This window comes from Hipposideros armiger, unplaced genomic scaffold, assembly GCF_001890085.2.
Source record: "Hipposideros armiger isolate ML-2016 unplaced genomic scaffold, ASM189008v1 scaffold_48, whole genome shotgun sequence".
In the NCBI taxonomy this organism is placed as follows: domain Eukaryota; kingdom Metazoa; phylum Chordata; class Mammalia; order Chiroptera; family Hipposideridae; genus Hipposideros; species Hipposideros armiger.
In genome coordinates, this window is record NW_017731398.1 from 779,272 (window position 1) to 803,750 (window position 24,479).

General features: G+C 45.2%; 1 protein-coding gene and 1 long non-coding RNA gene across 7 annotated transcripts; one reads left to right on the forward strand and one right to left on the reverse strand.

The window, feature by feature from the left end:
• The first annotated feature begins 1,005 nt into the window (after positions 1-1,005).
• Positions 1,006-24,205, forward strand: PRC1 (protein regulator of cytokinesis 1). Of its 5 annotated transcripts, none has more exons than XM_019640221.1 (15): positions 1,006-1,146; positions 9,289-9,421; positions 9,635-9,757; positions 11,179-11,412; positions 11,490-11,660; positions 12,598-12,747; positions 13,047-13,194; positions 13,918-14,054; positions 15,805-15,900; positions 16,578-16,724; positions 16,896-17,006; positions 19,600-19,710; positions 21,136-21,312; positions 21,629-21,670; positions 23,158-24,205. In XM_019640221.1, exons 1-15 carry the CDS (start codon positions 1,136-1,138, stop codon positions 23,227-23,229), a joined length of 1,863 nt encoding a protein of 620 aa, XP_019495766.1. In that variant the 5' UTR covers positions 1,006-1,135; the 3' UTR covers positions 23,230-24,205. The 5 variants fall into 5 exon arrangements, with proteins under 5 accessions (XP_019495766.1, XP_019495767.1, XP_019495771.1 ...); XM_019640225.1 differs by lacking the exon at positions 1,006-1,146 and adding an exon at positions 5,714-5,845; XM_019640222.1 differs by lacking the exon at positions 21,629-21,670.
• LOC109381504 (uncharacterized) lies at positions 6,841-16,568 on the reverse strand. 2 transcript variants are annotated; one of them, XR_002123766.1, is made up of 4 exons: positions 16,319-16,568; positions 14,707-14,924; positions 14,280-14,575; positions 6,841-7,597 (listed from the first exon to the last, which is right to left on the reverse strand). It is a non-coding gene; the product is annotated as an uncharacterized LOC109381504 (long non-coding RNA). The 2 variants fall into 2 exon arrangements; XR_002123765.1 differs by lacking the exon at positions 6,841-7,597 and having other exon boundaries at positions 14,062-14,575.
• Positions 24,206-24,479: the final 274 nt, after the last annotated feature.

Below are 24,479 nucleotides of genomic sequence, written 5' to 3' on the forward strand. Positions count from 1 at the left end.
TCAGCGCTGCTGAGGGTGAGGAGGGAACCCTGCTAGCAAGGCTTCCTTGGTGGGGAGGGCAAATTAATAAATAAACTTCCCTAGCATTCAGGAATTACTTACACATGTAGGAGTCAACTGCAAGAAAATAATGCCAGATGCCAAGATTTATATATGAAGACATTTATTTGTAAAATAACAATCCATGTACCCATCAACAGCAAAATAGTTGAATTATGAGATATCCACACCTCAGGATATTATGCAACCAAGCATCCCTGAGATAAAGTGATTTCTAAGCATTTAGGAATGTGGCATATGTTCAGCGAAAGACACAAAAGTACTTTGTCATTTTGAGTTTGAAAAATTTCATAACGATTATATAAACCCCGTGTAATTTGAAAGAAAACCACGACCCAGGAGATCGCCATTTATTTACCAATCATGGGACGTGTTTAAGTCACTCCAACCTTTTTGAGACAGTCCCTGCTCTGTAAAATGGAGATGATAATCACCTCACAGGATTGTTACGGCAGTTAAAGGGATCACGGCAGTTAAAGGGATCACGAGTCTAGAAAGGTGGGCCTGTGGGCAGGGTTCCATGTCCCTTCCCTTCCCTTCCCCTTCAGGCTTCCTACACCTGGGGAATATTGCGACTGATGATCAGTTCCCAGGCGCGCTACCTAGGTGACCGAGGGAAACAAGTTGAGGCGCCAGGCCCTTCTATTAAACCCTCTCCAGACACTCGGCCGCCTGCGGGCAGCTGGCTGGTTTAACTGGCCATGGCTCGGAGGCCGAGCGGGGCACACTTCGAATCAAAACTGCACCGGGGGCGGGGCGGAGCGAGGAAAGCGAGCCGCGCACGGGCGTGGCCGAGCGCACGCGCAGACGACGATCCCAGCCCCGGAGCCTGGGAGCGACCGGACCCAACTGCGCACTCGAGGGCGGGGCGAGGGCGGGGCTTCGCAAGGATCGACGGGACGGGGCGCCAATCGGGATCTGCTCCGCCTCGGGGTTTGGTTTGAAAACCCGCGGGGGCCTAACGGCTCGCGAAGCGGCGATCCGGATCTGTCTGGTGTTACAGGGTGATTGCTGCCCTCAGCTCCGCGTGGAGTAGTTCGGCGACCTCGACGTCCGGGTGCTGGGAGCGTCCGTCATGAGGAGAAGGTACGGGATGTCTGGGAGTTAGTTGAGGGGCGCGGGAGGGAGCGACGCGGGTCCCGGGTGCCGGGCCGGTGCCGGCTCGGAGGGGCCCCCCGTCAGCCCGGGGCTGGGGTGTCACGTCAGCCCGCGTCCGAGTGAGCCAGACGGGCACCTTCCTGATAGCCGCAGGCCCCGGTGGGGCCGAGCGCAAGTCCGGGGTGGGGGGTTGCGTGTAGGCCCATCGCGCCCACAGTGCTCCAGGTGAAGCGCCGGCGTCCGGAGCCCCACCCAGCCCCGTGCTCACGGTCCCAGGTGCCGCTAGTCTGCACGGTGGCGGCACGGAGGCTCGTGCTGAGTCCTGAGCCTTCTGGTCAGCGTTTCTCGGTTCTCTTGAAAGCCGTGAAGTTTGTGTTTATCTTTGTTTTGCCGTGTATCTGGGCTGCGCTGTTAGCATTATTACTTGAATTGGAAAGAGAGCTTGGTTTCCTTGCAAGTTCAGAAACTCCGTTGAAGGAATTCTTTTCCGGCCGTTTTAACAACTCGGTGCTGGGGAAAGACTGTCCGACTTGAAATTAGGACCAGACACGTCACACTGTCTCTCGTCTTGTGACTTTTGGCAAGGTGTTCCAATGTCCGTTTTCTCGCCTCTAAAATAAAAATTACACGAAATAATTTTGTGTTAAGAGCGATACAGATATCACCCTTATTTTCTGAAAGTAGTCGGTGAAGCATTGTGATGAATGAGTATTAAATAATTTCTTGGTTTTGGTGAAACTGATAGCTGTATGGCCTTGTAAGGTTCCTGGTTACATGATTACTAATTCCCACCGTTCTTTTTTCAAATGCTTGCCCTTGGGGAAATGGTAATTGAGTGAGTACAAATCACTGGTACCATTGGAAAAACACGTCCATGTAAGGTTATGGATTACAAATATCTTATTATCTAAAGGACAGCATAGTTAAGCTGCTGTGCCTTTAAGTTAATATTGCATTCTGAGGACAAGGAAAACCTTCAGTGACATTTTACGTAACTCTTATTCCAAGTTTGTTTTTGCTTTGTTGAGGCATCTTCTGCTTTCAACAGAGTGAATGAAGGGGAAAGTTATCAATTAACTTTGGTTCCAGGCTGACGGGTATAACTCGGCTTTAAAACAGCAACTGGAATTATTCTACTCACAAAACCAGACTTTGGGGTACCCGGGATTCCAGGTGTTCATATTTAGAAAGGAATGAGAACTAGGCCTGAGAAACAATGCTTATCAGATTGGTCACTGAATTAACTACTGGTTATCGATTCCTGAAACAGGTTGTACAGATGGAGCTTAACAAAAGTCTGTTTAGGAAAAGTAGGGAAAAGTGCATCAGTGACTGCTGCCTGAAGGTAGGAAATCATTTAGAGGACCATTTGAGATCTTTAACAGTCCAGTGACTTAGTTTCAAGAGACTGGAAAAACTGGCCCTTTTTACAACCTTTGTGTCCTTGGGTGGTATTCTTGCAAGCACCCTCAGTTTTTTAGTTGATGTATTTATAAGGAAAAAAATCTCAAATTTGCACCTTTTAGGGAATTTAGTGAGGCAGTATATAATTGTTCCATGATATTTATTATTCACGATGATTGTACTGAGGCATCTTATGATCGTACAGCTTTTTTGAACCATCGCGTTATTAATCAAAAAATACTTCTTGAATGTTTGTTATGTAAAAGGTACCATTCTAAGTGTTGGGGAGTTCAGCAGTGAACGAAACTGATTTCTCTGCCCTTTTGGAGTTTACATTTTAATAACAAAATAAATAAGTAAATCTTACATTAAATGGTAATAGTGCTATGGAGAGAAATGAAGAAGAGAGAGGGAATAAGGAGCACTGAAGGTGTAGGAAAGGGTTCGCGGAGAAAGTGATCTGTGAGCAGAGACCTAAAGGAGGCAAGTGGCCAAGCCTTGGGACATGTGGGGGAAGACAGATCTAGGTAGACGGGTCAGCAAGCCTGATGCCTGAGGTCAGAGAGTGCCTGTGGGTTCCAAAAAGAGTGGCTGGAGCAGCGTCCAGAGGCCTTTGTAAAGGCCGAGGCTTTTACTCTCAGATAGCAAATCATTGGAGGATTTTGAGAAGACATGGAGCCTTGTGTCTCTTGTGTTGACAGTAAGCTTGAGGAGGCCAAGGCAGAAGCAGGGAGACCTGCTAACAGGCCGTGGCAGCACAGGCAAGAGATGATGGTGTGACCTGGACCAGGGCGGCAGTGGCAGGCCCGGGAGTAGTGTGATTCTGTCTTTCGAAGTAAGGCTGATGGTGGCAATGTTAAGAAGAGGTGTCAGAATGATGTAAGAATTAAGTTCATACAATTTGAATGTTGTGAAGAGTGGAAAATTGTTTTCTTTGAAATTTATAAATTGTACTTTGAAAACTGTACTCTCATGAGAACAGTCTCCAGCTAGAATATATGATAATTGCAAACACCCACTTTCCCACTGGCCACGTAAGGTTTGTTAAAGTAACCAGCTCCAAGAGAGGGTTAGCTTTTTCATTATAACAAATTGTGGGAATACTGCTTTTAGTTAGTGGCCCATCTCCTGCGGTTCAGCCACCCCTTATCTGTGGTTTTGCTTTCTGCAGTTTCAGTTACCCATGGTCAGCAGTGGTCCAAAAATATTACATGGAAAATTCCAGAAGTAAACAATTCATGAGTGTTAACTTGCACACCGCTCTGAGTAGTGAGATGGACTCTTGCGCCCATCCGCCACGGCGGGAGCCATCCCTTGCTGTCCAGCTTCTCCGCGCCCCTAAGTCACGTAGTAGCCGTCTCTGTTATCAGATTGACTGTAGTGCTGGTGTTAAAAGTCCCCCTGGTTTTACCTTCTAAAGGCCCCAAAGCGCAAGAGTAGTGATCATTCAGACACGCCAAAGACAAGCTGGAAAGTGCTTCCTTTCCTTTAAGTGAAAGGTGTTTATGTTTAGGGAAATATATATGGTGCCAAAAATATGTATACAAGTGGACACTTTGGTCAACGTTGCCCAAGCAGTACTTCACCGTAATCAGAAGTGTCTGGACGCTGATGGTAACTACTTTGAGCATCTCTTGTAATTACAGAAGTCAAATGTGACTTGTATTCATCTTTTGTTATCGGTATATATTGAGTATTACAATTTTAATATAGTTTTCCTTTTTTAAAATGTGTATACATTTTTTTGGCACCGTGTGTGTGTGTGTGTGTGTGTGTGTGTTATGTATATATATTTAATATGTATATATATATGCACACATACTCGTATATATTAGGTTGGTGCAAATCGTCTGCTGTTTCAGGCACTCCCTGGGGTATCCCCCGCAGATAAGGGGGAACTATAACGTAGATATTTGTCTTGATTTTAATTGGGTTTGAAATCTACAATTTTGTCTCAATCTCATGTCATTTTATTTTGTAGAAGTAATTTGTTTGACTAAATTAATTAGCAGTCATATTTGTTTTTCAGTTAAGTTACAAATCAAAAAACCTTAAGATTTATGTGCCAAACTTTTTAAAACAATGGCTTTAAAGTGTAATCCCCATACAATTCACCTACTTAAAGTGTACAATTTAATGATTTTTAATATATTCAGAGTTGTGTAACTATCACCACTTTTGAACATTTTCATCATCCCTTCCAAAAACCCGAACCCATTAGCAGTCAGTCCTCTCCCCACCCCAGCCCCAGGCGACCACTAATCTGTCTCTAAGACGTGCCTGTTCTGAATATTTGAAATGAATGGAATCATTTGAAATGTCCTCATTTATGACTGGCTTCTTTCACTTGGCATAATGTTTTCAAGGTTAATTGACATGATTAATATTATATTGCATAGATATATCACATTTACCTATTTATTGGTTGGTGGCCATTGGGGTTGTTTTCGCGTTGGAGCTATTATAAATTATACTGCTATAAACATTTGTGTATAAGTGTCTCTGTGGGCATATGTTTTCATTTCTCTTGGGTACATACCTAGGAGTGGAATTGCTTGGTGATGTAGTCACTCTGTGTTTAACTTTGAGGACCTGCCAGACTGTTTTCCTAAGCTGCTGCACCATTATCAGATTGCCTCTGGAGGTATCACAGTGCTTATGTTCAAGTCCACCAGCGGTGCGTGAGGGTGCCCACCAACAGTGTATGAGGGTTCCATTTCTCCACATCTTGTCAACACTTGCCACTGCCTTTTTCATTCTAACCCCCTTAGTGGTGGGAAGTGGTCTTTCTTTGTGGCTTTGATTGGCATTTCCCTGGTGGCTAAAGGTGTTGAGCGTCCTTTCATGTGCTCACTAGCCATTTGTGTATCTTTGGAGAAATGTCTACTCAGATCCTGTGCCAGACTTCTTATTTTTCAGGAAAGGAATCACTTTACGCGCTGGATGTTTTGCAGAGCTAGGCAGCACCACCTGTAAATCTATTTGTCAGTGCATGAGGCCTGAGGGTAGCTAGAAGTTAGAACATAGTGAACCTTCTGCAGGAGTTCAGGGCCACTGGTTGTACAGTTATTGAACCATGACTGTGCATCAGGGTCTGGTACAATGAAGACGGAGAAGATGTGGTCCCTGCCCTTGAGTTCAGGGTCGTCTGGGCAATCTTGTTACACCAGCTGGGTTGGAGGGAGGTGACTGAGGAATTCACAGCTGTCCAGTGCAGGTGTTGGCAGGAGGACGGTGACGTGCAGAATTGTGGCAGCACCAGAAACTGAGCTGCCACACGTGGGTGAGAAGCTCTGTCCGGGGAGCACCCAGGGAGTTTAGCTGGCTGGAGTTTTAGGGAGTGTGGGGTGGGAGGGATTAGGAGACAAACGTGGAGGCTGAACTGTTTCCTGGGGGCAGTGGGAAGCTTGGAGGGGAGTAGTGAAGCAGGCACCTGACTGGATTTTGGTGTCCTGAGAACCTAGCTCTCATGTGGACATAGGCTAGGATAGGGGGCCAGTCAGACTGGAGGAGACTGTCCAGCACCCTGAAGCAGTGACCGTCAGAGCCGTACCCCAGGCTGGTCTGGCTCGACTCCTGGGTTTTGCGGTCAATTGAATATTGACCACCGATTAGATCTTGTAGGTTTTTTTTTTTTTTTTAAGATTTTCTTGGGGAATTGGGGGAGGAGAACAGTGTTGGGGAATTGGGGAAGGGGAGCAGCCAAGTTGTTGTTCTTCAGTCTTCGTTGTGGAGGACGCCAGTCGCTATCTGGCTTCCCATTGGCAGCTCGTGGCCTCTAATCCCAAGGTGCTCTGTTCAGTCTTAGTTGCGGGTGGGCGTAGCCACCATCCCATGTGGGAGTTGAACCAGCAGCCTTGTTAAGAGTGCACGCTCTTATCCACTGAGCCATCCAGGCGGCAGCTCAGTTCAAGATGCCGAGTTCCGTCTTAGTTGCGGGTGGGCATAGCCCACTATTGAACAGGCAATCTTGTTACACCAGCTGAGCCATCCTGGCACCTGTTGGCAGCTCAGCGACAGCTCGGCTCAGGCACAGCGTCACTGGCCCCTGTGGGAATCAAACTGGCGGCGCTGTTGCTTAGAGCTTGCGCTCTTAAGCCAGCTCTTAACCAACTGAGCCACTCGGCCGGCCTGGTTATTTTTAATAAAATGCTAAAATGAGAGTTTTTAACAAATGCATTCTTTTGTCTTAAAAGTGAAGTGCAAAGGGATTGTTTGCCCGGGGAAGCTCTATAGTTGAACTTTAGTTAATTGAGATTATATTAAGTGAATGCCTTAATTACCTGTTAACATTTGTAAAATGAATGGAGTACATTACATTCTTGTAAACACTGTTCATTATCTGGGTCTGGGTATCAATATTGGTCATCTGGTGTAGGCCACTGATATTTGTGCAAAAGCTTTCTTCAATTAGGACAGGCAACCTTTAACTTGGGATATCTTAGCTAGAGAAATGTCTTGGGTGTGAATATATTAAACCTACTGTTACAGAACTCAAGGGGTTCACTGCTTGGGGTGCTCTATTCACCAATGTGACGTGGTTGTCCTTAGGCTGTTTGTTTACTTAGAGCGAGTCAAGGAGACAGTTTACATCCAAGCTATGTCTCTTCAAATGGTTAGCCACTGCTTATATACACTGTTTGGTTGATTACATACTGATCTCTCCTTTGCATCAGTTGGGCTCCAGGGTCAGGGTCAAACTAATCCAGGTACAGCTGCCTTTGCAAAATACTGTGCTTCATTTTGACATTTAGCAAGAATAGCATTTAGTAAGAACCACCCAGACCTTGAGATCCTTGTCCTGTCTCACACTGTGGAGAAACTGGTGTTCAGGGCCACCTAGGATGGTAACTCAGAGCCACTGAATACACTGAGACAGAAAGGGGGCCACCGAGTGCCTCTAGCCCCCCCACCTGTAGACAGCACAGGAGGAGCTTAAGGGACTGGTGCCAGGCCTTACGCTGACTGGTGGCACAGCACACGCAGATTCTGGCTTCTCTGCTGCCAGAGCAGCCTCTTTGTCATCCAGTGTCACCTAAGAAAGGAGAGAAAATCTGTTCTTTAAATTGTTATCATTTTTTTTTTTATTGGGGAATTGGGGGGATGGGAACAGTGCTGGGGAATGGGGGAAGGGGAACAGACAAGTTGCTGTCGTTTTGTTCTTAGCTGTAGAGGGTAGTGTCACTGGCCCTCATATGTGGGATCCGAACCGGGGCCCTCTGGTGTCCCAAGCCAGTTCTTAACCATCGCGCCACTCGGCAGGCCCAAATGGTTATCATTTTTAACAGCACACTTCTTAAAAATAATACAAGGTGCCCAATTAAGTTTGTATTTCAGATAAACAGTGAATAATTTTTAAAATAACCTCTTTGTAATTGAAGAATAACACACATATAGAAATGTGTACAAATGAAGTGCAGACTTAATGGGTTTTCATGAAGTCAGCACACCCTGTGTGAGAGCCCTCCATGCGCCCCCTCCCGGCTACCACCTCCCAGGACGGTGGCAACCACTGCCCTGACTTCTGAAAGCATGGCTTAGTTTAGCCTGGTTTTGAGCTTTATATAAATGGAGTCATGTAGTGTGACATACGCTTGCTTGTCTGGCTTCTTTCACTCAGGTTTTCCTTCTCTTCCCCAACTTGTTTTTGTTTTTTCACATTAGTTGTTTCTTTTTCCTCTTTTTTTTAAAATTTAAGGTATAATTTATGTACAGTAAATTCAACTCATTTTAAATGTTTAGCTTGAATTTTGGTCATTATATACAGCTAGGTCATCACCATCAAGATCTAGAACCATGCCATCACCCTAAAAAAGTGCCCTTGTGCCCTTTTACTGTTGATCCCAGGCAACTAGTTTGCTGTCTTTCACTATAGTTTTGCCTTTTCTAGGATTTCATAAAGTGGAATTGTATAGTGTGCAGTTTCTTTGGGTTTGAGCTCTCTGACTCAGCATAGTTCACGTGATGTTTCTGAGTTACCCATGTTGTGTATTCATTGCTGTATTATTCCGCTGTGGGAGGCACTGCTTTTCCACTCTGCCGATGCACATCTAGGTTGTTTCTGGGTTTGTGCTATTAGGAGTAGTGCCGCTCTGATCATTCCTGTGCGTGTCTTTGGTGCACTTCTGCATGGTACATATGTGCTCAGAAGTGGAAGTGCTGGGGTCAGTTTAGTAGATACTGCCAACAGTTTTAAAGTGGTTGTAGCAACTTATACTCCAAGCAGTAGTATGTGAAAGTTCTGGCTTTTCTGTACTCACCATCCCTTGATGTTTGTCTTTTTTTATTTTAGCAGTTCTGTAAGTTAATAGTTGTAATTTCAGAACAACAGGAAAATCGTGATGAATTGCCAACTATTTTATAGGCGCTTTCCGCCAGCAAACTCTTGCGTTAGGTGGGAGTTTATTTTACTGACCTTTTTGTATTTTCTTTAAGGAAAGCATTTCTGATTCTGTGTTATACTGCCATAGGAAGAGTCATTGAAAGTCAGATTCTGAGTATTATTCAGAAGATTGAATGCCCACGATGTAATATGATACGGAATTTTGCTGTGCCCGTGTTGGGGGGGAGGAGGAGAGGGGAGTGGAAAAAGGTGAATTAAGCTGAATGCTTGTTTTCATTTTGTCTCAGCCTTGAGGCCACCGGGAAACGATTCAGTTCCTCTAAAGCCTGCTGTTAGTATGTTGCAGGCAGTGGCTCATGCAGCTGGTTTCTCTTGCTTTTCAGTGAAGTGCTCGCAGAGGAGTCCATACTATGTCTCCAGAAAGCCCTGACTCACCTTCGGGAAATATGGGAATTAATTGGAATTCCCGAGGACCAGCGGTTACAAAGAACTGAGGTTGTAAAGAAGCATATCAAGGTGAGTTTAGTGCTGGTGTCTTTGCAGTGGGATGGGATACGGATGTTGGTATCTCGTCTGAGATAGCTTATAGCGGTGACACTAAGACGTCACAGGCTCTTCCTGGTTTCTGAGTCATTTCTTAAAAATGTGAAATTATGAGGGTTTTGGTGTTACTCATTCCTTTGTTCCCATTGGTCCCAAACTTTTATGGGACTGTTTTCTGTCATGTAGGACCTCCTGGATATGATGATTGCTGAAGAGGAAAGCCTGAAGGAAAGGCTCATCAAAAGCATATCCATCTGCCAAAAAGAGCTGAGTACCCTGTGCAGCGAGTTACACGTGGAGCCTTTCCAGGTACGTGGCAGGGCCTGGGCTGCTGCTTGGCTCTGAGGTCGAAGGTGTCCTTGTGGGGGCCGGTCCTGGACACGAGAGGGGGAAAGTGCTGCCCAGTTAACTAGTCCCAGCAGAGTGACTTTTACTTATATGAAGGGTTGCCCTGTTGAGAGGTGAAGCGGCAAAGAATGCTGCAACAAAAACAGGCTCTCTTGCCGTCAGTCTATGAGGCCTACAAAACATTTCTTAACTCCGAGGAAAAGTTAGTCCTAGATGATACTGTGCCATGTTTTCTTGGAAAGAAAATGAAAAGAACTACCTAGGAAGCAAAAGTGACGAGTGACATAAGGGAAAGTTACCCAAAAACCTGCCTTTGTGGGGTTTTTTCAGACCCAAAAGCTGCACACCACTGAGCCAGCCAACATGGCCACTTGAGAAGAAATGTCCCCAAAGCTTTGGTGTCAGGAGAGCAGTCACATTTAGACTGTGCCGTGATTATCTGTGTTTGTAGCTGAGAGGCTGCTGCATTGTGGTCCAGCACAGCCGGGGGCTTGAATGGGGACACCAGCAAGGATGAAAGCAGTGACAGATGGGGCCCAAAACAGGTCCTTGGTTGGTTAGAACCAGTAAAAACAGTGTCCGCATCATAGAAATGAAGACAAACATGGATCTCGGGAGGGTAATTAGAATAGATGTGCATGCAGAGACGGCACATGATGGCTTATGTGGCACCGATAAGGTTCTCAGGGGCCTCTCCCTGTTACAGGAAGCACTAACTGCCTGGGTATCTAGGCCGGGTCAGCCTAAGTGGGGGAGGCTGCCTTTGAAGGGTTAAGGATCGTTCATACGTGACAGCCAAGAGCAGTCAGGCAGACTGCGACATCAGTGGAGTTTTCTTGAATTAACAGAATCGGCATAAAGATCATTGATTTTGGACAAATAGTTTCTGTCTTTAGTCTTTTTTTAAAAAACTTTAAATGTGACATTGGTGAGAACTTACCTATATAGTGGTACATCTCCCTTAAATTACATGACAGGTCTTAGATCACCTGTGTTGAGTAAAATTTATAGGACATTTAACAGCCACTTTTTTTTCTGTTTATCGGTTAGGAGTAGAGCAAGGAGTACTAAATTGATTTTTATTGGTTAGGTAATATTCTTAGGATTATTGGGATGAGCATTTAGCTATAAGCTAAATACACCACCCTACAGCTAACTCAAAACAAGCTTTCCGACCAATTTTCACCTATTGCAAAGGTGCCCTAGTACCTTTCCTTATTGGAGACTCTCCTCAGGGGACCCTCTTTGTGCCACATTCTGTTGTCCATGATTTGACTTATTTGTAAGTTTAAAAGTGTCATTCGAGCCCTCGTTCGTTGTCCTAGTTTTCCTTTGAGGAAATCCACTTGGAACTTTGTACCATGGTCCCTCATCTTATACAGGAAGAAGGAGAGCCGACTATCTTGCAACTAGAAAAGGATTTGCGTACTCAGGTAGAACTGATGCGAAAACAGAAAAAGGAAAGAAAACAGGAACTGAAACGACTCCAAGACCAAGACCAAGAACTGTGTGAAGTTCTCTGCATGCCCCACTATGACATCGACAGCGCCTCAGTCCCCAGCTTGGAGGAGCTGAACCAGTTCAGGCAGCACGTGGCATCCTTGAGGGAAACAAAGGTACACTGCTTGCATCCATACTTCCTAAAAGGCAGCGTGACTCTCCATTGGTACCTTATAATCCTTTCGTTTCATAGGCGTCTAGGCGTGAGGAGTTTGTCAACACAAAGAGACAGATCATACTGTGTATGGAAGAATTAGATCACACCCCAGACACAAGCTTCGAAAGAGATGTCGTGTGTGAAGATGAAGATGCCTTCTGTTTATCTTTGGAGAATATTGCAACACTACAGAAGTTGTTACTGCAGGTAATGTCTACTCAGGTTATGGCCTGGGATCTCCATAGTATCCAGCAATTTGAAAAAAGTGACTTTCTTTCTCTTTTGGTGTTAAAGAGCCAATGTAAGTTAAGAGAACGAGGCAGGATAAAGATGGTATTATATGACACGCAACCTTGATTTTTTTTTTTATTAACAAAAAACTTAATTTATATATAGCTTTAAGAATATGAAATTGAAATTTTGGATCAAATAAATCATTCAATTATTAGTGTTTAATTTTTAAAAATTTAAATTTAGAATTTGAATCCTAATTCTTGGGGTCTGAGAGCCTACTATAATGACAGCTTTACAGTTTGTGTTTAGAAGCCATGAAAACAAACTTCTTCACAATCTTATAAAAAGTGCTTCTTGGGCTGGCCGAGTGGCGCGTTGGTTAAGAGCTGGCTTGGGACTCCAGAGGGCCCCGGTTCGGATCCCACATATGAGGGCCAGTGACACTGCCCTCCACAGCTAAGATGCTGAACAACAGCTCAACCTGGAGCTGGGCTGCCGTGAGTCACTGGCGACCGCATAGGCTGCAGCCCCTGCGGCAGTGGGTTGCCATGGGCTACTGTGTGTGGCCAGCAGCCAGCGTGAGCGGCCAGCAGCCGCAGTGAGCGGCTGTCCAGAAGCCGGCGACTGATCTGCCTCACCCGGGAAGAGCACAATGATGGTGCCAACTTGGGCCAGTGAAGCAACGTCTTCCACAACTAGACTGAAGAACAAAAGGATAGAACTTGTCTGTTCCCCTTCCCCCAATTCCCCAATAAAAGTCTTAAAAAACAAAACAAAACAAAACAAAAAACCCAACAAACAAAAAAAAGTGCTGCTTTTCCATGTGGGTGCAGATATTTCTTTGTGGGAGGCAAGAGGACTGGCCTCTGTGCTACTGTCTTTGCTGTAACCACCATCTTTCCTGCTACAGCTGGAAATGCGAAAATCACAGAATGAAGCAGTGTGTGAGGGGCTGCGTGCTCAGATCCAAGAGCTCTGGGACAGGTTGCAGATTCCAGCAGAAGAGAGAGAAGCGGTGGCAATGGTTATGACTGGGTCAAAGGCCAAGGTCAAGAAAGCGGTAAGAAACCCAGAGGGCGCTGGGTCAGCAGTCACTGTGGATATTTTTGTGTTAAGTCTGATATCTTTACCAACTTCTGCTTTGAGCAAGCCTATTTTTAAAACAAGCATCAGAAAAAGGTGGCAGCAATCTGTCTTTTATCTTTTGTGTAAGTTTCTTAGGTTTCTGGCTCTTGGATATCAAAGGGGTGACTTAACCTCTGTGGTTTTACGTTGTGATTTTATTAGAAAGGGAAAAATTTTGCAAAGCTAGTGAATGTAAAATGTGGCAAGGATCTTTAACAAACCTCTCTGTTTCAGCTGCAATTAGAAGTGGATCGTTTGGAAGAACTGAAAATGCAAAACATGAAGAAAGTGATCGAGGCGATTCGAGTGGAGCTGGCTCAGTACTGGGACAGGTGTTTTTACAGTCAGGAGCAGAGACAGGGTTTTGCCCCTTACTATGATGGTTAGTCCAGAAGCAGTGGTGTTTATGTTGCCTGCACTTGTGAAAAAGTGCAAACATTTACTCGGAAGTACTTCCTCTGCTGAAGAGATATAACTACCTTTTGAGCCCATTCAGCATAAGTTGCCATTCCTGCACAAATAAGTGTTTGCAAATGCTACTGGGAAATAAGGGATCTCTTGATTTCTACATCACTGTAGCCTATAGTTGTGAAGCTCAAGTTTATCCAGGTGCAATGTCAAACTCTTAACAATATTATCTCACTTAATCTTCATGTCAAGAGATGAGGACAGGAAGGCACATAAACGTTGAGTAACTTAAACCAGAGACGCAGCAGGTAAAGGGCAGAGCTCACATTTGAGCCCACAGAGTCTGACCCCAGAGCCCAACAGAATTCTCACCGGAACTGAATATTATAAAGATGAGGCCATCTGTTCAGTTCCACACTGGGGGCGTTTTCTGTGGCCCAGCCCTCTGTTGAGCAGGGTGGAAAGGCAAAGACTCCTAAGACAGGTGAAAGAGGGTGCACCCCAGTCCCTTACTCCCTGCTCCCCCCAGGCTGATCGTGGCGCACCTGGCTTTTATGAGCCACAATGTATAGTTATTCATGGAACAGTTTTACTATCATGAAGAATCAGTTGGCATTTCAGAGGGATGAGGGATTAGTAAAGTGGGATTCTAAACACTAGAGGAATCTTTCTCAACTGTTGGGACTGTGTCTTGCAGAGGACTACACAGAAAATCTGCTCCAGCTCCACGATGCTGAGATTGTGCGGTTAAGAAACTACTACGAGAGTCACAAAGAACTCTTCGAAGGTGTGCAGAAGTGGGAAGAAAGCTGGAGGCTTTTCTTAGAGTTTGAGGTACTGTCCTAAAATTGTCTCTTTTCCTTAAAGGACAGTGAAGTGTCAAGCATGTCCTGTGTAGTCAGAGCCCAGTTTTTGCTCTTCACCAGGCTTCTGATAATACCCTGTCTTCATCATTAAGTCTCAGAATTACTGCTAACCCATCTGCATTTGTTAGTCTTATGTGCAGGAACATGTAAGAGGAAACCCAAAATAAATGGCTTAAATGAGGAAGTTTCTTACACAGGAAGCCCAGAGGTAGGCAGTGCAGGGCAGGGGTGGCAGTTCCACAGTCAGGGGTTCTCAGGCTTCTCCAGCTCGAGGCCCCCCTGGCACAAAGGGTCCAGTTGGCTGCAGAGTCCCCGCCGTGGCATTTCAGGCAGCATGGTGGAGGAGGGAGCACAGAAGGCACTGCCCCTCCAGCCCCCCAAGGGCACTGCCCAGGCTCTCTTCCCGGCGCCTCTGCTCATCTTCATATGCCGCAGCGCTGCTGGCGAGGCTGGGGGCACTGCTGCCCCAGAGGAGTTAGGGTCCTGCTCCTAAGGAAGGAGAGAAGGACAGACATCGGGCCAGGCCACTCATACTCTCTACCATCCCAACTCTTGCTGTTTTTTCAGAAAATTGCCGAGGTGTTGGGGCACATTTGTATACACTGAATTTCTTTTCTTACCAACGTAGCGCAGACAGGTTCCCTCAGAGCATTTTAGATCTCGGGACTGGGACTAGGATGAGGCGCCGTGGGCACAAAATCAAGCAGACCCATTCTCAGGTTCACACAGGCGCTTCAGAGAGTTCTGAATTCAACTCCTCAAGTTCACAGGTGGGAAACCAGGACTCGTAAGTGGAGAGAATTGAGTGAGGTCTTACAGCTGTTTAAGATCAGGTGTTCTGGTTGAAAGCAAGGAGGAGGCGGAGTAAATGTCAATAAAGAGGCAAATAATCCTTGTGAAATGCAAGTATTTAAGAAAAATAAGAGGTTAATTACCATCCCCTGTAATTATTGTTTACAGGTTGTCACCAACCAAGCAGGCTGCAAGGGAAATGGAATTTCTTTACAAGCTTAGCCCCCATTTTGTCAGGATTAGCTCTCAACTTTGCTGATTACCTGCCCCTAATTTTGAGGGTATACACCTAACTTGTATTTATAAATGATATGGTCATATTACTGTTCTGATACACTGAATACATGATAGAATAACAAAAAACAGAAAAGTTCAAAAGCATACGAAGCCTAACATACTACGTTTTTCTACTTGTCCATTTTGTGAGGATTAATTTACTAAAAGCCAGGTTATCTCTAAAACCCTTAACTTGGCACATTTAGGCTGCATTGTCTCGACAGGCCGGAAGTGAGTGGGCAAGTAGGGTTGCTGCCAACAAACTCTTGAGTATAGATAGACCTTCTCCTTGTCTCTCCACGAGCTCATTTCCTGTAACTGACATGTAATCATTTGACATCCAAACCAAGGAAGGGAGCCACTGACATTGGGCATTAAATATTAAAGTCTGTCTTCCCTTTTAGATCAGAAGGAAACAGTAGCTTTCCTGCACCCCAGTGGGTGCGCCTGCACATGGCGGGAGTGCTCACACCCCACTTCCCTGCCTCAGGACCCCGCCATCCCTCACTGCCGAGAGGGAGTTGTGGGAATGCAAAGCTCTCGGAAAGTCTCCTTACTAATAAGCATCCGTGGTTGACAGCAAGTCTTAGCAGAAGTTGTTGGTCTGACTGCCTGTCCTGGGGCTCACTGATTAAAATATATTTTCACAGAGAAAAGCTTCAGATCCAAGTCGATTTACAAATCGTGGAGGAAATCTTCTAAAAGAGGAGAAGCAACGTGCCAAGCTCCAGAAAACACTTCCTAAGGTAATGTTGCTAAGAGTTTTGTCTGCAGAATACCTTGCTTTTTGTATAATCATTTGCTCCCAAACTGTCTTCTCTCCCAAAGGTAGGGCAAGGATGATAAGTAAGACTATGCCTTCCTAGTTTAAGCAACTGAGTGTCAAGGTGGATTAGTTTGCTAGGGTGGCAATAACACAGTACCACAGACAGGGCGGCTTGAACAACAGACATTTCTTTTCTCCCAATTCTGGAGGCTGGAAGTCTGAGATCACGTGTCGACAGGCCTGGTTTCTGAGGCTTATAGATAATGTCTTCTCCCTGTGTGTGTCTGTGTCCACATTATCTCTCTTTATTAGGCTACCACCAGATATACTGGTTTAGGATCCACCCTAATGACCTCATTTTAACTGAATTACCTCTGGGTCCAAAGTAACTTGCCCACCTTTTCACAGCTGGTAGGAGGTAGATTCCAGGCTGGAATCCAGGTAGTACTCCTCTTCTATCACCGCCTCTGCTGTGGGCGCTCCTCCCCGGTGCTCCTCTGACTTTCAGCACCAACACCTCGGTGGCCACACGCTGGTCCTCACCTTTCGTGTAGGAACTATCCCTGCACTTGGATTTCGCAAGTGGGTCCAGCTCCCTGAAGTCTGCTTCACACCAAAGATTTGAAGTAATTAACATGTCCTTGTGTCTTGTCTCAGCTGGAAGAGGAACTGAAGGTGCAGATTGAAATGTGGGAACAGGAGCACACGAAGCCATTTGTGGTGAACGGGCAGAAGTTCGTGGAGTATGTGACAGCACAGTGGGAGATGCACCGATTAGAGAAAGAGCGAGCCAAGCAGGAGAGGGTACGTGAAGACAGTTTGGGAAGAGGGGGAGGTGGTCCTGTGAGCAGCCACTCTGCCAGCGCTCGAGGCAGCTCTGGGTGCAGAGACTTGGCAGCAGGGTTCTGGCCCCGCCCAGCCCCAGACCTGTTTTCTGCCTGGGATGTATCACAGTTGCTTCTGACTTTCACACAGCAACTGAAGAACAAGAAGCAGACGGAAACAGAGATGCTGTATGGCAGTGCACCCCGAACACCCAACAAGCGGCGAGGACTGGCACCCACCACGCCGGGCAAAGTGCGCAAGGTAGTGGCAGGCCCTGGACGGCTGCTGGCGAGGGGCAGGGCTGGAGGTCACCTTGCCTTTTGTCCTGCAGAGTTGAGGAAAGGGTTTCGCTGGACTTCAGTTTGAGTCCATTTGACAAGTAGAGCCTTATTGCCCTTCTGTCTCTACTCATACTTCATAACACATAAAACATTCGAAAATCACCTATAATATAACTCCAAGAGTACCACTGACATTATCTGGTGTTTTTCTTGTTTTAAAAAGCTTTTTGAAATAATATATTTTTACAAAATAGAGATCACAGCATATAATTGTCATCTCTGCCTTTTTACCTATTTTGTATTGGTTGTGGTTTTTTTCATAGCAGACTTTCTTCGGATACACACTCTTCTTAGCTGTATATTGTGTCCTCTTGACACACTCTATTTCCCTGCTTGATACTACTATGAAAATAAGGTGATGAACTTTTTTTTACATTCATTTATTTATTTTAGCTGAGCCATCCTGCCACCTGTTGGCAGCTCAGCGGCAGCTCAGCTCGGGCCAGGAATCGAACCAGCGACCCAATTGCTCAGAGCTTGCACTCTTGAGCGACCTCTTAACCAACTGAGCCACTCGGCCGGCCCTGTGATGAACTTTTAAAAACATGTATTATCACACTAAAATTCATTTCTAGAAAGGTTTGTTTTCACTATAATGCTGAGAACCTCTGTGCCAGATGCTGAGAGTACAAGTGGCAGTCCTTGCTCTCAGTTCTGCTTTCAGACGTTTCTAACGGCCCAGCCCACCCGTCACTTGGTCTGCGATACCGAAGTGGCCTTAACAACGTGTATATCCAGTGGCAGAGCCAAGCATGTGCTATTTCCAAACTTAAAAATTTTTTTGTTCATCTGATGGGTAGAAAGTAGTGTCTCATTATTTTAGTTTGCATTTCCCTAATTACTAATGAAGTTGAACATTTGTCTCTTTCTTACGAATTTTATAGGAATTCTTTATGTTCTGAATGCTACTCCCTTGGTGGTGGTGTGATAATAGCTTTTCTCAGTATTTCTGTGTGTCTTGTGTAATGTCTTTTTTTTTTTTCTTTTTTGTATCTCCTTTTTTAGTTGATTATCTTGGAACTTTTTTTCGTTTTTAATCAAATTTATTGGGGTGACAATGATTAGTAAAATTACATATGTTTCAAGTGTACAATCCTGTAATACATCATCTGTAGATCGCACTGTGTGCTCACCACCCAGAATCACTTCTCCTTCCATCACCATATATTTGACCCCCCTCTACCTTCTTCTGTTCCCCCCTTCCCCCTTAACCTCTGGTAACCACAAACTGTTGTCTTTGTTTATGAGTTTTTGTTTGTCTTGTTCCTTTGTTGCTTTCAGTTTTATATCCCACATATGAGTGAAGTCCTATGGTTCTCGACTTTTCCTGTCTGACTTATTTTGTTTTGCAGCTTGTCTTTTTACTCTCTATGGTATTTTGTTAATGAACAGGAAGTTCTTAATTTTCATACAGTAAAAATGTTTTCAATCTGTTTTCTTTAAGGCTTGTACTTGTACTTTGTAAGTAATCCATCCATGACCTGAAGCCACACAGATATTTTCATATGTTGTATTTCCTAGTCTGTGTCTTGTATTTGAATAGTTTTACTATCCCATTTAAGGTTTGTAATCCACCTAAAATTTTCTAATTACAACAAAATTTGAGAGCTTTATTAAGATTGACACATGATATTTAAAGTGTACACGTTAATCAGTTTTGACATATGTGTGCACTGAAACCATCACCACAAGACGATGAATGTATCCATTATCCCCAAACATTTTTTCCTCTTGCCCCTTCGTATCCCTTCCCCGCCCCCTCAGCTCCTGGTAGCCACAGATGGGCTCTGTCACTGTTGATTTGCATTTTCTAACATTTTATATAAAGACTCATATCATATAGTGTGGCTTCTTTCATGTAGCATAATCACTTTAGCGTAATTTCTTTAGAGATTCATCCACATTGCTGCATGTATCGATAGGTCACTACTTTTTATTGTTGAACGAGCGGTATTCCTTTGTATGACTGACTACCACAATTTGCTTATTCATTCACATATTGATGAATGTTTTGCCTTCTTTCTAGTTTTTTGGCTATTAGAGATAAAGCTGCTATAAATATTCATGGACAAGGCTTTGTATAGGGATATGCTTTCATTTCTCCTGGGTAACTACTTAGGAGTGTTATGGCTGGTCATGTGATAGGTGTCTGTCCAGCTTTTAGAAACAGAATGGTTATATTATACCATTTTACAGCTCCACCTGCTGGTCATAAACAGGCTTTGAACATGTTTCACAGGTTTCTTCAAAAGCTCTTCACCATGTAAACCCATCTTTTTTTGTTTGTTTTTAGCTGAGCCATCCTGCCACCAGTTGGCAGCTCAGCTCGGGCTAGGAATCGAACCAGCGACCCGATTGCTCAGAGCTTGCACTCTTGAGCGACCTCTTAACCAGCTGAGCCACTCGGCCGGCCCTAAACCCATCTTTCTTAAACTGCTCCTCGTACTCGTTTCTCTGTAGTGTCGGGACAGGTTGCTGAGCATGTTTTCTCAGTAATCTGTTTTTCTCCTCAGCTGAACACTACCACCATATCCAACGCCACGGCCAACAGCACCATCCGGCCTGTGTTTGGGGGGACAGTTTACCGCTCCCCAGTGTCTCGACTTCCACCTTCTGGCAGCAAGGTTAGTAAGCTCCTTGTGCAAGCACACTCCCAACACCGCCCCAACCTGTTTCTCCGGTGGCCCCACCTATACTGTTCCAGTTTCTAAGATCCCTGGATTCAGTGATCGTTGAGATGCTGAGAGTTGACAGATGTAAGCCGATTAATCGGAAAACTGAAAGAGAGAGAATGGTCCATCTGAGGCCCAGGAGCATTGTGGGGAAGCCCTGGGACGGGACTGGGAAATTGAAAAGTAGGTGGTGGTCTCTGTAGACTCAGGCAAGTCCCGGTCTTAAGTTGCTGCTGAGTAAATCCCTGCACATGGGTTCCTGCCCTGACACTGGGTCACTCGACAGTCAGATACTCTCACATAAGGAGATGAGGGTGTATGTGCTAAAATGTGTTCAGTGTTTCAAGGATTTTACAGAGTATGCTCAAGGTGCTCTGCTAATCATTAAGAATTCATACATATGTATATATATTATATGTATATATGTGTAAATTTTAATTAAAGTTTATTGGGGTGACAATTGGAAAGTTACATAGGTTTCAAGTGTACAATTCTGTAACATATCATCTATATATCACACGGTGTGTTCACCACCCAGAGTCAGTTCTCTTTCTATCGCCATATATTTGATCCCGTTGACCCTCATCTACTACCCCCTCCCCACTACCCTCTGGTAACAACTATTGTGTGTGTGTGTGTGTGTGTCTATGAGTTTTTGTTTCTTCAGTTGTTTGTCTTGTTCCTTTGTTACATTCAGTTTTCTATCCCACATATCAGTGAAATCATATGGTTCTTGACTTTTTTCTGTCTGACTTATTTCACTTAGCATAATAATCTCAAGATCCATCCATGTTGTCGCAAATGGCACTTTTTCATCTTTTCTTAGGGCAGAATAGTATTCCACTGTGTGTATATACCACATCTTCTTTATCCAATCATCTATCGAAGGACACTTCGGTTGTTTTCATGTCTTGGCCATCATAAATAAAGCTGCAAAGAACATTGGAGCACATATATATTTACGGATAAATGTATTCAGATTTTGGGGGTAAATACCCAGGAGAGGGATTGCTGGGTCATATGGTAATTCTATTCTTAATTTTCTGAGGAACCTCCACACTGCCATCCATAGCGGCTGCACCAATCTGCATTCCCAGCAGTCTATGAGGGTTCCTTTTTCTCCACAGCCTCTCCAACACTTGTTATTACTTGTCTTGATGATGACAGCCATTCTAAGTGGTGTGAGGTGATATCTCATTGTGGTTTTTATTTGCACTTCTCTGACGATTACTGATGTTGAGCATTTTTTTATACCAGAAATACTGTGTAGGATTACAGACACATGGCTAATATAAAGATGATATCAGCATGTGTTTGCGTGCACGTGCGCGTTCACTGTAAGGATATTACATTGATCTATCTTTCCTTTATCTACAGCCAGTCCTCACTTCTACCTGTTCAGGGAAAAGAACCCCTCGTGCTGGCCGGCATGGCGCCAACAAGGAGAACCTGGAGCTCAATGGCAGCATCCTGAGCGGTGGGTACCCCAGCTCGGCCCCCCTCCAGCGCAACTTCAGCATTAATTCTGTTGCCAGCACCTATTCTGAGTTTGCGGTAATTCACCTTTTCTAACATCTACCAGTCTCTGGGGAGCACACAGTTGGGGCAGTGGGTATCTTCCCAAGGGCACCCAGGCTCGTAGTTAGGACAGTTCTTTGAGGCTGAGAATCCCTTTCCTGCCTTGACCATGGGGTGGGGGTGGGTAAGGGGGGTACACAGGAAGGAGGCTGGCAGCAGCAACCACACATTTAACTTGGATCGTTCTGCCTAAGAAATACCATCCCCTGGCTGCAGGAGGCGACACTCTGATCGCGGCCCTGGTGCTCTCTTGGTGGAGTTCTTGGTAATTGTCTGAATTCTCTGTTCTTAGAAGGACCCGTCCCTCTCTGACAGCTCCGCTGTTGGGCTTCAGGTCTGTATGGCGAACTCAGCATGTCCCGTGTCCCCTTTCCAAACTGTTCTGTCATCTGCTGGCTTCTTCCCCATCTGGGCACAGGGCTGCACTAACCAACGATCTTCAGCTGTACTGTCACAACCTTTTTTACAAAGGAAGTGGGAATCCCTAATGTGGACTTCACAAGAAATGCATGTCTAGCTTCAGTTCCCAACAGACTAACCTGCTGATTAACAAGAAAACTTGTTCAGACTTGAATTGGATTCTCAGCCCCACCTAAAGTCAGGCAAAGCTTTTGTATCATATGATTTCACAGCAAAAAACTTTCACCCTCCCCGATTGTGACCCGAAAGGCCTCCAATATGCTGCAAAGAATAGAGGCCCCATCCCGTGGGGAGGGCGCCCCACCTGTGTGCTGCCTACGAGGTTCTTGGCCTGCGTGATGACAATTTCCTGGAGTATGTGCCTTACTAACACCTGGGCTGAAGCAGCTGTCTGCCAACGCTCGTTTCCGTGCCTGTGCCTCTTTCTGTCACGTTGAGCTGCTACAGCATATATGAGGCTCTGGAAGAGAGTCATTTTTCCACAACGCTCGTCAGCTCCCAGTGTCATGGTCCATGTGTACCTGCCCTTCCTGTGTCTTCTGTCTCCCCTCAGCATCTTCTCACTGAGAGGTGGGGGCTGCTGGGGTACAGCCCAGGGCGTCACTCCCCATGGCCGCAGCGCAGACCGGCCCAGTTGGCCAAGGCTATATATAGCTCGTTATGAGCATTGACGTCGACTTCATATTCTGCCCCTTTTTCGAAATTTCATGACAAGTATGGCTCTACCTATAGAAGCGGGTACGTGTCACTGGCTAGCTGATTGCTGGACAGAGGGTCTAGGTTTCTTTTTTTTTTTCTTTTTTCCTGCTCGGCCAAGCCCGATTTCATCCCGTTGGAGCTTAAATGTATCTGCTGACCTCGGTGATTAAGTCTAGGATACTTCATGGGCTCCTATGGGCAGCAGACCGCACCTGGCAGCACCAAAGCCAGTAGACTAACCTCTACTAACATCTGTCCTTTGCAGTCATTCATGCTTTATCTTCTGCTCCTATACCATGTGCTCCAGCATGAGATCAAATCACCAGCAGGTTACAAGGTCCTCAGCCCCAGCGATTGGTAGATATTGGTCTGGCCCATTGTCTTATAAAGGGCTCAAAACACCAAAGCTTGTTGGCCACCTAGCTTGACAACTCAGTCGTTTGTGAAGTGTAAGGGATTTCTCTCCTGGGGGCGTTTAACAATGGGCTGGCTGAGGAAAGGGGTCAAGGGCATATGTACACATGAAGCTTAATCTGTGACTAATAGAATGGTGCTCAGAGGGTTCCTAACACAGCCTGTGCCGGGCACCCGTGTCAGAGCAGCAGCCCTCAGGCGGCCATAGGCTGACACTTCCCCATGCTTATAAGGGCGGGGCAGGCATGAGAGGGAGTACAGCCACTGACCTTGTTTATTTTCCAACAGCGAGAACTTTCAAAGGCCTCCAAATCTGATGCTACTTCTGGAATCCTCAATTCAACCAACATCCAGTTCTGAGAAGCCCTGATCAATCAGCTAACTGTGGCTTCCTATGCCTGCCTAGACTGGACCTAATTATACAGGGTGGCTTGAATTTTTCTTGGGGTTACGTGTGCTCAAAACCTTGGAGAGTTTCATTACTGGGGGCCTAACTTACAGATGAAAGTCCATCATAGGCTTAGTGGGTCCTTAGACATTGGTATTGACTCAAGAAATACATTAAACGTTAGTTCGTAGCAGTAAGTAGAAATTTTGGCGTATGGAACCTAAGCGCACTTGCTAAAGCACGATGAAGGGCTTGTCTATCACCATCATGTAATCAAGGGATTGACTCTGCTCATCCTTGGGGTACGGGATGGGAAAACATTTTTCAGCTTGTACACTTGTTTAGCAATTAACATCTTTATTGTTTAGGGATGTTCAAGTAATGCTGTAGCTACAATAGCTTTGCTCTCACCTAAAGGCCTGTCCCCACCGCCCAGGACAGCCTTCCTCCTCACGAGGATGTGTGTGTGTCAGCAGCTGAGATGGCCTGACCTACACCACAGGTGACAGCTTGGGCTCCCCGGCGAAACTGCAGTGCTCTTATATGGTATGAACACATTTCCTGGTCTGAACTCTACTTATTCACTTTTTCTCTCTGTCCAGTGTCCCGCCCCCATCCCTGTGCACGCAGTCAGGTTGGGAGGCTGTTGGGGACATCTACGCCTTTGCACATGTCAGTCCTGGGGAGTCGTTCCTGCTGTAGTGTAGGCGCCCTCTTTCCCCACACTGTTGCTCACTACTGTGGTTCCAAAAGCACTAGTATTTATTCTTACTCCGCCTGTGACACGACTAGTGTCAGCACACTAAATGCTTGTAAGAAGGTTATCGGTATGGACTACGGCTAAGTGTCAGCCATGCTGTATAGTCACATGTATACATGTCCTGATTTTAAAATATAAATATATTGTTCAGAATAAATTAAAATGTGTGTACTTACATTTAAAAAGGATATATTGCAGTGTTTGTCTTCAGATATTCCCAAATGAGGTTATGGTTAGTTTGGTGGAAAGCAGAAATTTCTAGTCAGGAGTGTGGTTTTCATATTGTTTTAACATTTTTTTCTTTTTTCGTTCCTACTAATCTGTTTCATTGTCTTTCTTTCTATCTTGTTCTCCTTCATACCTGACTTTTCATTCTTTCTATTTACCCATCTAACTTTGATTCACTCTTTCCTTCTGTCTTTAATTCTGTTTATCTTTCCAACTATCTTTCTATTCTATACT

Bases quoted from the DNA above. Each gene is read 5' to 3' on its own strand.
- PRC1 (XM_019640221.1), top strand. The intron at 11,413-11,489 runs GTACACTGCTTG...TTCGTTTCATAG, and splicing joins CATCCTTGAGGGAAACAAAG to GCGTCTAGGCGTGAGGAGTT. The intron at 19,711-21,135 runs GTTAGTAAGCTC...CTTTATCTACAG, and splicing joins TTCCACCTTCTGGCAGCAAG to CCAGTCCTCACTTCTACCTG.